This window comes from Lonchura striata, chromosome 18 (assembly GCF_046129695.1).
Source record: "Lonchura striata isolate bLonStr1 chromosome 18, bLonStr1.mat, whole genome shotgun sequence".
Classification (NCBI taxonomy): domain Eukaryota; kingdom Metazoa; phylum Chordata; class Aves; order Passeriformes; family Estrildidae; genus Lonchura; species Lonchura striata.
This window is the reverse complement of record NC_134620.1, coordinates 7,502,950-7,518,919: the sequence shown is the minus strand read 5'-3', so window position 1 is coordinate 7,518,919 and position 15,970 is coordinate 7,502,950. Positions and strand designations below refer to the sequence as shown.

General features: G+C 38.3%; 1 protein-coding gene across 2 annotated transcripts in view; it reads left to right on the top strand.

The window, feature by feature from the left end:
* HIRA (histone cell cycle regulator) overlaps positions 1–15,213 on the top strand; it is a 31,511-nt gene extending 16,298 nt beyond the window's left edge. Inside the window, exons 12-25 of one of the 2 annotated variants that reach the window (XM_021549859.3) lie at positions 383–604; positions 1,213–1,298; positions 1,753–1,947; positions 3,261–3,431; positions 5,374–5,578; positions 6,345–6,449; positions 7,227–7,375; positions 8,099–8,260; positions 8,993–9,051; positions 10,046–10,151; positions 11,310–11,432; positions 12,362–12,525; positions 14,219–14,307; positions 14,809–15,213. In XM_021549859.3, the coding sequence (XP_021405534.2) occupies positions 383–604; positions 1,213–1,298; positions 1,753–1,947; positions 3,261–3,431; positions 5,374–5,578; positions 6,345–6,449; positions 7,227–7,375; positions 8,099–8,260; positions 8,993–9,051; positions 10,046–10,151; positions 11,310–11,432; positions 12,362–12,525; positions 14,219–14,307; positions 14,809–14,925 (1,953 nt within the window). In that variant the 3' untranslated portion in view covers positions 14,926–15,213. Of the gene's footprint in view, positions 1–382; positions 605–1,212; positions 1,299–1,752; positions 1,948–3,260; positions 3,432–5,358; positions 5,579–6,344; positions 6,450–7,226; positions 7,376–8,098; positions 8,261–8,992; positions 9,052–10,045; positions 10,152–11,309; positions 11,433–12,361; positions 12,526–14,218; positions 14,308–14,808 lie in introns of both variants that reach the window. The other variant, XM_021549858.3, reaches the window with a different exon arrangement.
* The last annotated feature ends 757 nt before the right edge of the window (positions 15,214–15,970 follow it).

Genomic DNA, 15,970 nt, shown 5'->3' with positions numbered 1-15,970 from the left:
AGTATTAGTTTCTGTTTTGGAAAGACAGCATTTGGAAAACATCCATTTGCTTACACATCATTATACATCTGAAATAATTATTTGGCCAAGGAAACAAGAAGTGAGTGCTTCAAAGCACTATAAAATTACTCTTTCACTTGCTTATGTGTAAGTCTTTTTAAACTGATTGCTCTTGGCTGTTTTGCCTCTCATTGCTATTAGCAACTAGAGCTTTGAATTTCATTTATTTTACATATTAATTTAGTGTTAGTTGAAAACACAAAGAAAGAAATCTGGTGTATAAATGCTACAGGGGGCATTTTATGGATTCTATTAGATTTGTGTGATTCCCATGTATTATAATCAGTGATGTTATGGTCACTCAAATCTTTTATGTCCCCAGAGCAACATTCACCAGTCCACCTATGGCAAAAGCCTGGCTATCATGACTGAAGCTCAGTTGTCCACCACCATTATTGAGAATCCAGAGATGCTCAAGTACCAGCAGAGACAGCAGCAGCAGGGGGATCAGAAGAACGCCTCAATTCGGGAAGGCTCTGGCAATGCCACAGCTCCCAAAGTGGCAAGCATGGTTAATGGGGAGAGTCTGGAGGACATCAGAAAGGTAGGTGCTCTTGGGCACTGTCAAATACTGAGTCACTAAATACCAAACTCTTAGGAAAGAACCAGTTTCTATGCCCTTATTTGTGTTGAATGGCCTTTCAGCCTGTGTACGGCCCAGCAGATCAACTTAACAGGTCATTTACTGGGACCTGTTGAAAAATTACATATTTTAAGCAGAAATAAGGCTATGTGGAAGCAGGCTTGTGGATATTTCTGTGATGGGTACAAAATTCTTGGTGTGCAGAAAAGAGGTCACGAGTAACTAATGACAGAGAAGCTGTTGAACTGTGTTTCAGTTTCTCAATTACAGAGGTTGAAAGCATTATTTAATTGTCATAAACATAGAACACAACTTTTAATTAAATATTTGATATGCATAATATTTTAGACTTGATTCTAAAGTGGAGAGCAGATTACATTCTCCACAAATGCCTTTTCTACAGATGGGTAGATTGAAAATTGGAAATTTGTGTTTACGGTAATGTATTTGCTACCAGATTTTTAATTGAGGCACCTCTTTTAATATATCTGTTTTTGTCACGTTGGAAAAAAAATTAAAATAGCATTTCCCATTTATCAGAAATGAAGATAAAATGTGTTTCCCAACAGAATCTCTTAAAAAAACAAGTTGAAACGAGAACAGCAGATGGTAGGAGAAGAATCACACCTCTCTGCATAGCTCAACTGGACACTGGGTATGTTTGGATGTAATCTATAAAATCCTTCTTTACCTTCTTATCTTTTTTTTTTTTGGTTTTTTCCTGTTCCAAGCTTGCCATTCTGTCTTAGGGCATCATAAATCACTTACTGGAAATAAATATGTCTTTTTATGAAGTACAGTTTCAACCAGTGTTCTTTGTCCATAAGATCTCACTTCTAATAGATTGGGCTAATTCTCATTATTTACTGTTATAGATGATCAATGCTATAATGTATTGTTGATTCATATCTATATTAGTACCAGCTTTAATATCCTTTGGACATGAGAGATTACTCTGAAAAGGTAATGGGTTTTTTTTTAGGTTGTATATGAGTATCCACATGTGGAAAAAGGAAGAATAGAATAAATATTTTAACTTAAATTATTATTTTTGAATTATCTTTAAAGTGGTTTTGAGAAATGTATTTGTTACTTGTCTTTTTGTTTAGGGATTTTTCTACAGCATTTTTCAATAGCATCCCAATATCTGGAACTCTGTCTGGCTCAATGATGTCTTCTCAAAGTAACCAGCAGCTCATGTCACTAGATTCTAACGCAGCAAATTCCCTTAATACTTCAAAGCCTTCTGTAGAGCCAACAGCAGCCAGTATAAAACCAACAGATGATGCAGCCAATAAAGATGGGTCAGTATTTGCTGTTTTGTTTTTCACTCACATAAGTCTGTTTAGTTTTTAATTCTTGTTTATAGTTTTATAATGAAGAAATTAGTAAAGTGGTTTCCTTGCTGAAAAACCCCAAGAATCTAACCTTCCTGAAAACATCGAGATTTTATTAGTGTTTGGTTACTTTAAATATTGATAAATTGGGAATGAATAAATCCATATGCATAGTTCTGGCAGTGAACTTCAGTGCAATGAAGCACACAGCTGATTGCTAATGCTTTAACAAAATTACTTGCTTATGGGTCAGTGGGTTGCTATTAGTAAATAGTAGAAGGTGTTTCAGTAGTGTAAGTAATGAAACCTATTTTACATCAAATTCTGACCTGTGTCCTCTCTTCAGAAATGGTGATCCTTCTTTCCTGTATAGCAACCCCATCAGAGCACAGTGACATTGACTTGTCACTGCCCACGTGCTGATGGGCCAGTGTGTCTTTCAAATTAATTACAGAACAACTGGATTTTACTTGTTTTTCCCTCAGTCGTAGCACTGAACTGACTTCTCAGTGTGTTTTTATAGCATTTGTAGCAGCATAGTGTCATTGAAACCTCTACTTCTCCATCAAATTTGGTTGAAATTGGCCACAGATGAAAAAATGGACTATGAGAAATGATTGACAGATTAAGCTATTAAGTATCCTTTTATTTGTAAATTGTACTTCTAGCAGCTTTTTTGTACAAGCATCAGTTATTTTAGAGTCATTCATTCTCTGAATTAATTCTCTGAATGAATTGAAAAATCTCTAAACAACTATTGAAATAATAGATCCCTGGAATGCTTTAGTGTGGGGAAAACACATTCCTTTGCCCTAGAGTTATGCTTGGAAAGGCCTAATAATCAGGTTGGATTTTTCAGCAACAGAATCTAAACCCGGCATTAATTGTTTCATCCTAAATTGTTTGATTGATAAACAGTGAAATAGAGTATTGTAACCTGAACAAGGGGTAAAAGCAGACACCCCTGTGATCATGTTAAAAAGTGTGTACCAGCTGAAAGTATAATTTCCTTCCTGAATTTAAAATACACAGTAAATTAATTAGGATCTTTTAATCCAGATATGTGGCCACATGAAGCTCTGAGGTGTACCTGTAGACAGCTTTTGAGAGTAAGCAAAGCCTGTAAAACACTGATGCATGAAAGAGTGGAAAAAGAATATTATAATTGATTATCTATTTGAGTGAAAGGTTTTCTAGCCACTATCATGAATGCTAGTTGCAATACAGCTTACCAGTACTAAATTTTTCAGTCCTTATTTTGCTGTCTCTTTTCTTGACAGTGTAAATGCTACCTCTGCCTCAGCTGCTCCTTCTGCATCATCTTCCTCTGTGTTGACAACTCCATCCAAGATTGAGCCCATGAAAGCATTTGATTCCCGATTCACAGAACGATCCAAAGCCACCTCAGGGACTGCTGTTGTATCAAACACAAATCAGACTGTTGTGGACAGGTAAGACACAGCCTGGGGAGGGAGGCAGGTAATTAGAGCTGAAGCACTAATTCTCTGTGGTGTAGATGTCACACTGCTGACACTCTAGAAGTTGTCTTGGGTTTCTTCCACTATTAGAAGGAAGGGGGCAGCTACAAATAGGGTAAATTCTGTGCTGCTGTTATCCTTTGTACATCTGTCCCTGACATTTTGGTATCATATAGATTCTCCAAGATATTCCAGGTTAAAACTATTGTTGTAAGAGGCTGTGTGTGCACATGCCAGTGTCACTGAGCGCAGCTGGACTCCTTAGAAGACAAAACCAGCCAAAAATAGCCAGCCTGCATCTCTGTACAAGAGAGATTTACTTCAAGATGAATTGCCATACATGTCAGCAGATGACCTCTCCATCATCATAGCTGCAGTTATATTTCAGCTTTATGCCTTGAAGGCATGCAAAGAAGATTCTCTGATGTTAAAGGGTTTTGGCTCTGGATCCATGTGATTAAAAAAAAAAAAAAAAAAGAAAACATTTTGTGACATAGTGTTATGGCATAAATATTCCTGTTTCACCAAAACAAATGATTAAAAAAAACAATCTTGACAAAAAAGCATTTAGTTCCCCAGTTACTATCAGCAAAACCTGTTTTTATGCATCAATATTTATGATAAAGAGCTTAACCATGTGATGCAGAAGCAAGATTTATTAAATTACTCTCATAATTGCTTCTAATGTGTCATTGAAATATGGATTAAAGTGTATTGTTTGGCATAATTCAGATGACAGAGAAAAAGGGTTTGGACTATGCAAGGTATTTTCTCTGAAGCCAAGTAGTTAAGGAATAAGTGGCAAAACAGTGTGAGTTAATAACCAGCTATTGGAGGCAAGGGGAAGAGTGTGATTAAATGACCTATTTTAGGGTATAATAGAGAGTTCACAGGGATTGTACTTTGTATTGGTTATATTAGATTTAGTTATATAGAGACATGGACCTGTTGGAGCAAGTCCAGAGGAGGCCACAAAGGTAATGAGAGGGCTGGAGCACCTCTGTTGGGAAGAGAGGCTGAGAGAGCTGGGGCTGTACAGCCTGGGGAAAAGAAGGCTCCAGGGTGACCTCATTGCAGCCTTCCAGGGCCTAAAGGGGCTGCAAAAGAACTGGAGAGGGACTTTTCACAGGGGCGTGTAGTGACAGGACATGGGAGAATGGCTTCAGACTGAAAGAGGGCAGGTTTGGATTAGTAAAAAATCCCTTACTGTAAGGGTGATAGACGCTGGAACAGGTTGCCCAGAGAAAATGTTGATGTCTCATCCCTGGAAGTCTTCAAGGCCAGGTGGGATGGGGCTTGGAGCAGCCTGGTCTGGTGGAAGGTGTCCCTGCTCCTGGCATGGGATTGAAATCAGATGGTCTTTAAGGTCTCTCCCAACTCCATAGTTATGTTTCCTGGAATGGAAGCTGGAGAAATGAAATCATGTGTGGGTTGCAGATACACATTTTGCAGTAGTCAGAACTGACCAGAACAACTTCTGGGAGCAGACAACAGAATGACTGAAGTTCTACATGAATAAGCAGAAAGTCTAATGTCCACTGAAGGGGAAAAGATGAACTACTCTTCTTAGAGTGCTGAATTATTTGTATCAGCTCAGTGAAAGAGCTGATGGTAATTGGACCTGAATGCTAAAATAAAGTTGCTATTTCCAGCTTTATCCCATGGCTAACTGCTGGTTTGATTAATTTTTTTTAAAGGGGAGAATATGTCTGATTGGTTTACATCTATATTGTACACTGTACTTCTGGAAAGGGCTTGTCATACTTCTTCAGCTTCCTCCTCCTGCCTTTATGTGCTTTGAAATATCCTCAAAGAGGGCTAAGAAATCTAATCATCTTATCTGCAGGAAGGCAATGTGTATGATATATGGCAACTTTTGGAATCAGCTTTTTTTTTACAGACTTTTTTTTTGCAGACTGAAGGATCAGAATTTAATTAAAGACAATAAGCCCAAGGATATTCTGGAGAGCAGCAGTGACAGTGAGGAGAAGATTCCAGCTGTTAAACCACTCAGTGTACCCAAACGGAAACTGGAACTTGAGGGAGAAACAGTGGAAAAGAAGAAAAAAGGAAGGCCCCGGAAAGACTCCAGACTTGTACCAGTAACTTTAACTGTTCAGGTGAAATATATAAAATTCATTGTGGCTTTCAAAGTTCATTTAATAAAGTCAGTCCTGTGTTGACTTGTTCCATCAACTCAGGGAAACACAAGGAGTATCAGTCCCTCAGAATTTTTAGCCATTCCTCTTCCATGCCTTTAAATTTACTAGTTTTAAAATTTAAGCTTAGAAAAAGCAGGTGCCCATGGTGTGGCAAATGTGTTTATCTTTTATATAGATATGTAGCTACTTATTAAAGGTCCCAGCATGCTAAGTAATGCTAGCCTGCCAAAGACTGTATATAGAATAAAATGAAATGCCAACAGTTTTTGGTGGTGTATGATGTAGAGCGGTCAAGAACAAGAAAGTGACTTAGATATGGTGATTTAAATGGCTATAAATTTCCTCAGGACCCTAAAGTAGTTGCATTTGAGTTTCCATCATTTTCAGGCATATAGATAGCTGTGTTTTCAGTATCTAGAGCTTAGATTTTCAATGTAATACACCAGAATTTTCATGAATTAGTTGCAGCTGAAAATAGGGGCGTTTTCAAAAAAAAAAAAAAAAAGATACCACTTCAAGTTTTTTTTTGTTTTTCTTTGATTCTTAGAAGCTATATTAAAAAACTTGTATTCATACAACTAATTGGAACAAGACTAATATTTGCAATTGACATTATTTGGAATTTTAAGAAAATTCATTTTCAAACAGTCTATTTGGTAGAATATGTTTGATTTTCACTTTTTTAAATAAAGAAATGTAACTATTTCTGCAATTTTTTTTCCAGTCCCCAGCTACACTGGCCTCTGAGAAGGATGCTGCTTGCATCTCTGCACCAGCATTAGCACTTAAACTGCCAACCCCAATCCCACAGAAATCATTTACTTTGCAAGTAAGTGGACTATAAGGAAAAAACTTTAAAAACAACAAAAAAAATTATCCTGCTTTCTTTTAAATATCCTAAGGTTGTCACATCCTTTGAGTTAATCTTTGAATGCATGTATTTGTTGAAGCAAGCAAGATGGTAATGCTTTAGCTTCTAAGAATATGCCTTTATGAGCAAAGATAATGGCAAATCAACTGAAAATAGGGCACTTCTGAGCCAGCTAAACTCCAAAGAGGAGTGAGTACTTCTGGTTCATCAGTCCCTCCCCTGGTTAGCCAAAGTGTGTGGTGGAGATAAGAGTCTCTGGGGGGAGTGGCTGCTGCAGTGGTGTTGGGAGTACACCACTGAGGAATAAAACCAGGGCTCTTCTGAGAGACCTCTGGAGGTGCTCTGCATCTTCAGTCTGGCAAATAGTAATGTTTTAGATATTTATGAAACAGTTTTTAGGTGTGTTCAGGCTGTGGTAGTCTGGTTCCAATTGCAAGACTGTGGGGAGACTGGGCACATACAGACTTGATCTGGTGCCCATAATTAGGAAGCAGAGTCAGACTAGCACAGACTTTCCTTGTGTTTGTGCTTCAAATACAAAGAAATTATTTGTGTTTTAGGCAAGGCTGATTTCCAGAGTTCTGCTTCTTTTGAAGTCCCATGGTATATTTTGAACCCACATTAAACAGAATGCCATACTTAAAGACCGCATTGTTTTGGTTCTAATAGTAGTTGCTGCTTTTTTGAGTAGTTTTTTTTCCTCTTCCAAAAATTATTTTAATTTTTGAATTTCAGATAAGTTCAGATCCATCAATGTACCTTGAAGTGGAGAATGAAATGACCACAGTGGGGGGCTCAAAGCTGAGCAGGTTAAAGTGTAATCGAGAGGGAAAGGAATGGGAGACAGTCCTCACCAGTCGAATCCTCGCTGCAGCAGGAAGCTGGTAAGAGAGCATCTTTTGGAGGAAGGAGGTCCTGAAGGCCAGAAGACATTTTTAGGTGTACAAAAGTACAGTTTATAGTTACTTTTCGTAATAAATATTTATGGGTAAAAGTGTGCACCACTCTTAGTCTTAGGTTTTGCTTCAAGAATTAACTCTATGTAGTCTTAAAACATCACAATTTGCATTAGCCAGTTACAACTATTTTCCTGTATTTCTACATTTCTCCTTTAAATTTCTTCATTTAAGTTGATTAAATTCTAAGTGACAGGTTTTCAAGTGCTAACTACTAAAGAATGAAAAGTTTGAAGTGGCATATTTGGTTATGTCAAAGTATTTTCCTGAGTCTTTTGCTATTTTTTCTCTTAATTTTTCTCAATTTTGCCTAGTTCCAACTTCAGAGTTTCAACTGAAAGTGTATTTCTAAGCCCTGTCTAGGTCTGAAAAAGAAGCAGCAGATTTTAAAGCTAAATACAAGTACAGCCTTGAGGGAGAGCTTGTGTATAACCAAAAGCTTTACTGATATTTCCAGCTATGTCCCTTGGTCTGTTTAGTTTATGACTTCTCCTCTTGGTATCAAAAAATTTTCTCTTAAAGCTGCAATAGTTATTTTTTAGGGAATTTATCTGAGTTGTATGATAGCTTAAGAATTCAGCCTATTTTTATGCTTCTTGTATTTGTCAACACACAAATGTTTCTTGTTTATTTGTTATTTTTTTCTCCCAGTGAGATTGTAACTGTGGCCTGTGAGAAACGAACATTGTCAGTATTTTCAGCTTGTGGTCGTCGCCTCCTTCCTCCTATAATATTGAATACACCCATTTCCACCCTGCATTGCACAGGTTCCTGCATCATGGCTCTCACCACTGCTGCTACGCTCTCTGTTTGGTAAGGGCCACCTTGGCTGCAGCAGCTGCCTCAGGCCATGCTCATAGGTACCTTCAGCTGTGTCACTGCACTGCTGTTGAGACAGGAGCTTGAACCACATCAGGTCTGAACACAAGTCCACTTTGAATATGCAGAGTTAGCTGGTTCTTTTTCAGCAAGATCCTGTTTTTGTTCTGACAGTCCAGAATATTGAACTTCATTCTAGAATGAAGATAAAGAATCAGCTAGAAGTCACTAGTTTAAATGCTTGTGATGCATGTGGAATGAAATGAGGGGGTGGGAAAGAAAAGTATGGATACTTTCATCTTCCATCACACTTATCCAATGAATCACACGAGTTTTGGAGTTAAAGTACTCCAGCCATTATCAAGATGCCAAGATAAAAACACTGGTAACTCATTTGCAGTTGTTGAATTCAATCTAATGTCTCAGGCAAGTCAGATCTCCTAAAGGAGTTATTTAGATCCTCACTGTTTGCTTTGTTGTAATGAGATTTCCTGATAAAGAGCCATAAAAGTTGTTCTCTGCTATTAACTTCTGTCTTGCCATAAGAGGTTTGAGTTTGCCAAAATAATTTTGTCAAAGCGATGAAGAAACTGTCAAAACAAAAAAATCCTCAACAAGCTCCCCAACCCTTGACTTTGTCATGAATAGTGAAGAAATTAAAATATTAAATATTTTTGAGTTTTCAGTTGTTTGTTGACTGCAGACTTGTCCTTTTGTCTTTTTCAGGGATGTTCACAAGCAGACAGCCATTGTTAGAGATGAGTCTTTGCAAACAATATTTTCAGGTAATAAAAAAGTCCTTTAATTACCAACCTTTGAGCCCACCTGTACTATTTAGTGCCATTTATGAATACGCTGAAATTTTATTCAACCTAAAAAGCCTAAACAAATAATTTCCCTTCATTATTGTGTAGTAAAGGGAAGTTCTTGAAATAACAGTGATGACAATATCAGTGAGTAGCAAACTTGTGTGAGATTCTGCTTATAGTCTGCCTTGCTTTTGAATGTAGAAATTCATTGTTGTGAAGATCACAAAATAAGTACTTAATGTAAATCTGCTATTACAGCAATTTCTCTGTATAATTTGCATGTTTATGGTCTCGGTGATGAACAGCAACTGATTATTTTCTGATTCATTACTTAAAAATCTTCTGTTTCAATCACTGCAATATCTGGCATGACACAAATCATCAGAAAAGCAGTGTCTTAGAGTACATTAGCTTCTGTTTTAGCTTTAATCCATACAGTACTAATCCAAGCTAGCTAGAAAGCAGTTGTATTAGCAGTTTGCAAATGTCATCATTAGAAGTTACTTACACAAGCCCGGGTCTTGGAATATGCTGGGAAATGAGACTCCAGCTATCCCATTTATATTGTGCTCTTAGAGAGCACACTTTTCTAAATATGCTGGGGTTTATAATTTTAACTTAATGGGAAAAAGAAAGCTAAAGGCTTCTTGGGTTACACAAGATGTGGCAGAATCACTAAAGATTTTCCTGAGGTAAGGAGAATGTTCCTGATTAAGTCCATTTTCTGCATAAATTGCAGCATCAAGATTGATAATGTATTTTGCAAAATTGATGTTAATGCTACTGCACTGAGCCTGGTGCTTGCCATCATTAGCTTGTGTCTTGACCTTCCTATCAGTGCTTGAGAACAACATTGTACCTTTTTCTGTTAGTTGCTATAATTGATGAAAAATGGTAGATACTATTTTTTACCATTATGAGTCTTAGGCAAGACTCCAAAAGAAACACTTTGGTCTGATTTGACTTGCAGGAAGTGATGCAACGGTCTCTCAGATCTTGCTGACTCAGCATGGAATTCCTGTCATGAGCATGTCTGATGGGAAGGCATACTGCTTTAATCCTTCTCTTTCTACATGGTAAGTCATGGATTATTTCCTGCTTTTGCAGCTCACAGGAACTGACGTGTTCTGATTTACTGGGAAGAAATCATTCTACCTCAGGGTAATGGAAGAGTCATTGCTAAACACAAGAAAAGCTACACAAGAGTCTCAGGGTCTTGTTGGGGATCAGATGAGCTTTCCCCATGGAAAGGCATAAGTTCCTATGAAAAATTTCCATGGGTAAATTATTTACAGGGTCTTTCCAAAACAGGTTCTTTGTTGTCTTCCTAAGAAGAAAAAAACAAGTTGTAATCCTAATGTAATTGTTGCAATTACTATAATGAGCCTGCTGGATTAAAGGGCTTATTGTTTTAATTCCTCCTTAGAATAATTGTTGTTATTCAACTACTCAAAGTGAATCCTCTGGAAAAGGAAAAATATATTATTTGCTTATTAAGGGAGTAAGGAGCAGGGGACAGGCTCTCAGCCATAATTCTGAATTTGCTGCTATTTCTTAGCTTGTACCACAGCTTGGGAAATATATAAAAGAGCAACGTCTTTAGTCATCATACAAATTTAAACATGATAAAGCAGCAAAGGCTATTTTAAATATTTGTACCATTTTACCTCTGTGCTGTCTGAAGTCTGAATATAGCATTGGTTTGAGCCACTCTTTCTCCTGGCATCTCAAGCCAATGAAGATGATATCCTTAATTAGGTGTGGGAATGGCAGCTGTAATGTTAGCTCCCTCCATATGAAGGGATAACTGTAATTATAGAAAAGATTGTCAATGTGTGTATGTCTGATGGAGGAGGAGATCTGACATAAGGTAAAATCAAGTTCTCAATGAGTAAGTCATTACCTGTGTTCACTCCACACATCATTCTGGGTCATGGCTTCTTATTGGATTGTAAAATGGCAAGGAAAAAGTTAATGTCCTTCCAAACTAATGGTAAATTATATTATGTAATTAATATTTTAAACTTTGGGGGTAGGAGAGACCTACCACAAGCACAATTTGGACATGTAGTGGGAAAAATCGGGGTCCCTGGAATTCCTGAGCCGCTTCATCGATATTTTTTTTATTATCTGTGAAAACACAAATCCACTTTTGAGGCAGAACAGAGCTGGATCTGCTGACCTTGCTGTTTGCACTTCTCAGACTTGTTTTTTGGTTGTTTGCTGTTTTCCAGGAATCTTGTTTCTGACAAACAGGACTCTCTAGCACAATGTGCAGACTTCAGGACTAGTTTGCCTTCTCAAGAAGCCATGCTGTGTTCTGGGCCCTTGGCTGTGATACAGGGACGCACATCCAAGTACGAACGCGCCGCCGTCGCGTCGTCAGCGTGGCTGGGTTTTGTCATGGGCTTTATTTGTGATCCATGCCTGGATCCCTGAGTTACTTCTTGAACTGCTAGTGGCTCTGAAATGATCAATCGTTCATACAGTGGTTTTTTAATCCTTTACATGTTTATAGTCTGGATCATAATGTTATGAGATTTTTTGGGGGGACAGGAAGCATGCTCTAAATATAATCATTTTAAGGCTTCTCTTTATTGGATGGGTAGGGTATGGGATAATTCCGTTATACATTACTAGCTAAACTACATTTTTACGTTTTGCATTTTAACTTTTAGTTTACCAGCTTTCTGGAGTAGGCCTACAATTTTTGAGTTAGTTCAGTTGGCCTCAAAGAATCTATTTAATGAAGTGTTTGAAAAAGTTGAGATATTAGTCATCTAGTGAGTATTTTTAACATATGAAGATATCACCAAGGAATTGTGTGAGCCAGAGCAGATTCCTGTAGGTAGCTTTATAGCCCATCATCCCTTGGATTTGAATTAGCTTTCCCAGGCAGATTTCTTTGCTATTTCTGGCCTTCACATTTAAGTTTAATTTTTTTCCAGAGAGAAACTGTGTAGTGTTGTATGATTTTATTGCTGTTCTCGTGAGGGGAAGGGGAGTTCATTGTGAAAAGCATTTGAAATATAAACAAACAATACTTTTTGAGAGAGAGAGAGACAATAACAGAATGAAAAATTCCCTTTTTGAAAAAATTCTAATAACTAGTCACTTTTTTCAAATTAGCATTCTTATGACAATGTTTGTATGCAAGAAATCCTTTAAATGCTTTATGTCTTGTGTGGCTCTGAAAGATAAGTGCAGAATAGCTACTGCTACAAAAAGATATATTCCTTAAACTTGTATCTGATTTTATGGCACGTTAATCTTTTTGGTTTTGCAGTTCAGGAAGGCAAGCTGCAAGATTGTTCTCCATGCCTCATTTAGTGCAACAAGAAACAACACTTGCATACCTGGAGAACCAGATAGCAGCAGCACTTATATTACAATCCAGTCACGAATATCACCACTGGCTCCTTATCTATGCACGGTACCTAGTTAATGAAGGTGAGACTTGCCAGGCTGTGCTGCTTCCCTGCAGCTCTGATGGGCTCTGTTCATGTCATGTATATGTATGATTGCCTTTAACATCCTTCTTTTAGCACTTGGCTTCTGGACTCAGGTTTGCTTAAAACCAAAAGAAATTGCATTTCCTTCTGCAGTGCTCAGTCCTCAGGAATCCTGTTTGGACACAGTGGCTGGGGGCAGACCGTGCTCTGGGGAAGCAGTGCCATCTGCAGACTCCAGTGATGGCAACTACATTGTAAAACAGCCCAGTGGTCTGTCAGGCACATCCTAGGTATTGTCTGGCAGCAGCTACAGATGTTTCAGGGAAACCAGGAGCACCTTGTAAAATGCATAAGCCTCCTCAGCCAGCTGACAATTGCTGCCTGATGTGAGATGGAGAGGTTGCTCAGTCTCTGACACTTTGTACTCCAGCACATAAAATTGATGAGAATTTGCTTGTATTGTTTGCACTTTATTCTTTTTTTACATTCTAAAAGTTTAACTGGTGCCACCAGTACTGCCTGTACTGGTGAATTCCATGTATTAAATTCTGTGAGAAAAGAAACACACAAGAAAGGTTCCTTGTGTCTATTTTCTATTTGAATACACTTTATGCTATTATGTTAAATAAGGTTAACCAACTGACTTAATACTTTTTGGATTCTAAAGATCTCTGTTGTATCTCTGCCTGTCTACATTCATAATTTAGTAGTTCTCTTTGTATTAATTCAGCCTTACTCCTTACCTTGCATAATCATTCTGCACAGAGGGAAATGAAATGGTTCCCATTACGCCACCTAATAGGTGATAGCAGAATTAAAATCAAACTCATTAATTCTTGCCTTTTGACCCTTACCTCATTTAACAAGAGAGCTCATTGAACTGTGTGTGCTTCTCTCTGTCCTTCCCCAGCTGAAATTAAAATATTAATCTTGGGTCCTATGTTAAAGAGATGGTTGTACTTTTAAAAGCTTTCAGTAACGGAGAACCTCTGCTGCATGCACTGGGTTCCTCTGGCACCTCCAAATGTTGCTGCCATGGATGGATGGATGTCACAAAAACTGTGTTTTGCCACATGTATATTGCTGCTTCACTAGTTTTCTAGAGCTGCTGAACTTTGAAAGTTGCACATCCTATTATTGACCCTTTATTCTTATGATTATTCCAACATCTACTGAATTCTAATCCATTAAATACTTGATCTCTTATATGTTGATTGGCAAGTTACTCTTGAATAGACTTTGTTTCTTGCAAGGGAATTCCCCCCTCTGATTTTTGGGTAAATAAAGGAGGCCCAGAACCTGTGTGTGGTTTCATTAAAGCTGTTTTGGTTTTTAAAAAGCTGGTATGTTTGTGTGGGAGGGAAAAGTGAGGTTGAGATCGGGGCAGCTCTTAAAACAAGCTGGAGTAATTACTTCAGACTTCAGTTTTTCTCCCTGTTGTAGATCATCCTTATTGTAGTGGGTTTGGTTTTGAGAACCTTAAATAAAAGCCTTCAGAGTTCTAAAAATCATCCTATATTTCCAAAGAATTGCTGTAATAATAATAATATAACTTTCCTGAAATTAATGTTTTGGGCTTTATTTTATTCTAGAGACTTGTAATTCTTTCCTGAATGTTGTCTGCTACATTGTGGAGTGGTTATATGTAGTGAAATGCTCTCAAATGTGATTTTATTTCTGACTATCTCCAGGGTTTGAATATCGTTTGCGAGAATTATGCAAGGATTTACTGGGTCCAGTCCATTACTCAGCTGGAAGTCAGTGGGAATCAACAGTTATGGTAAGTCCTGATAATAGTTAAATGAAGAACAAGGAAGAGTTTCCCATAAAAATTACAGGGTATTATCCTTTCCGTATTCTGCTCTGATCACATAAGCAGGCTTTCTCCCATGGCACTGAGATTTATCCCATGTGAAACCACAGGCAAATGCTTGTTGCCCCAGTGTCAGCTGTGGTGCTGTCTTGAGTATCACACAGATGAAGGAGAGTTGCATGTTCAGCTCTCCACATTGTTGAGACAGCAGCTTTGAAACAGGAACATGCCAAAGATGTCTTCCCTCTCAGAACACAGCCTGGAGTCTGGAACTGCAGAGGCTGCTCCAGCTTCATCAGTGTGTAAATGTGAAGCCAGTTTTTATTCTGGGAGTCATGGAAGCAGAGTGGGAACATAAAATACCCAGCTCTCTCTAGGCAGGAAAAAGGGCATGAATCTTAGACAGCTCCATGGAACTTGTTAATGATAACAAATAGATTCTGAGGATGCTTCTGTGTTTCTATGCAGGGTTTACGAAAGAGAGAACTATTGAAAGAGCTTCTTCCTGTTATTGGACAGAACCTCCGCTTCCAGAGGCTTTTCACAGAGTATCAAGAGCAGCTGGACATCTTGAGAGACAAGTAGCATGTCCCCAGATTTTCCCTGCGGGGCCTGGTCCGAGCCAAACTGCTGAGCAGCATTAGCAGAGACGAGAGAGGAGCGAGAGCCCGGCCAGGGGGACACTCCTGAAGAAGGGCTGAGCCGCAGAGGTCCCAGCGCATTCCTGGCAATGAGTGGAGGAGCTCGACAGTTTCCCCAGTGAAACTTGACCATTGAAGCTGTGACCTCTGTTTCTATGGAAAGTCATGGATATGTACTTCAGGGGGATCCTTTTGGATCTGGATCTCATTTAATATTAAAACTAGCTGAGAACTGTTTGTGCGGTTTCTTGGATGTCCTGTGAAAAGCACAGTACTTCAGAGTACACTGAACAGCATATTTAACCCTGTTTGGGGTTTTTTACCTGAGGATTTATTGAGGCTCAACACTATATTAAATTAGATGAATGAGCCACGTAAAAAGAAATTTCATAAATATTAAGGTATTATGCAGCCAATAGACTCTTTCCTGTGAATATAATAAGAGGCTGTTCTAACACATGGACTATTTTTGTACTAGAATTTGCTAACTTGTAATATGGAATTTTATTTGGCCAATAATCAGGCTATCACTACAAAGTCATCTTGTAGGAGTTGAATTACAAAGCCTATGTTTCAAAGTAATTCTACCAAATTAACATGTCATCATCAGGTTTTTAATTTTTCAATGTTTGTAAAAGGCATTTGGGGGGAGGGGGAGGGATACAATGGGGTGGCTCTTTTTGTAAGTACAAAATAAAAGAACATTGCATTGGTTTAAAAAAAAAACAAAAAGCAAAAACATGGTCTTGAATTATTGCGAAGAGCACAGGCATCTCCAGAAATGTCAGTGCAGGCTGAATCACAGTAACGTGTCTGGATATAAATGATTTTGTCTGGGTGATCTTTCCTCGGATCAGACAAGTGCTGGTGATGTCTGGGGGCAGCTCCAGCATTTGCTCCCGGAGTCCATCTCGGCCGAGGCAGCAGGAGCTGTGTGGGAATGCTCATCCTCTCAGGCACAGCCAAACTGGCTCCCTCACCATGAGCAG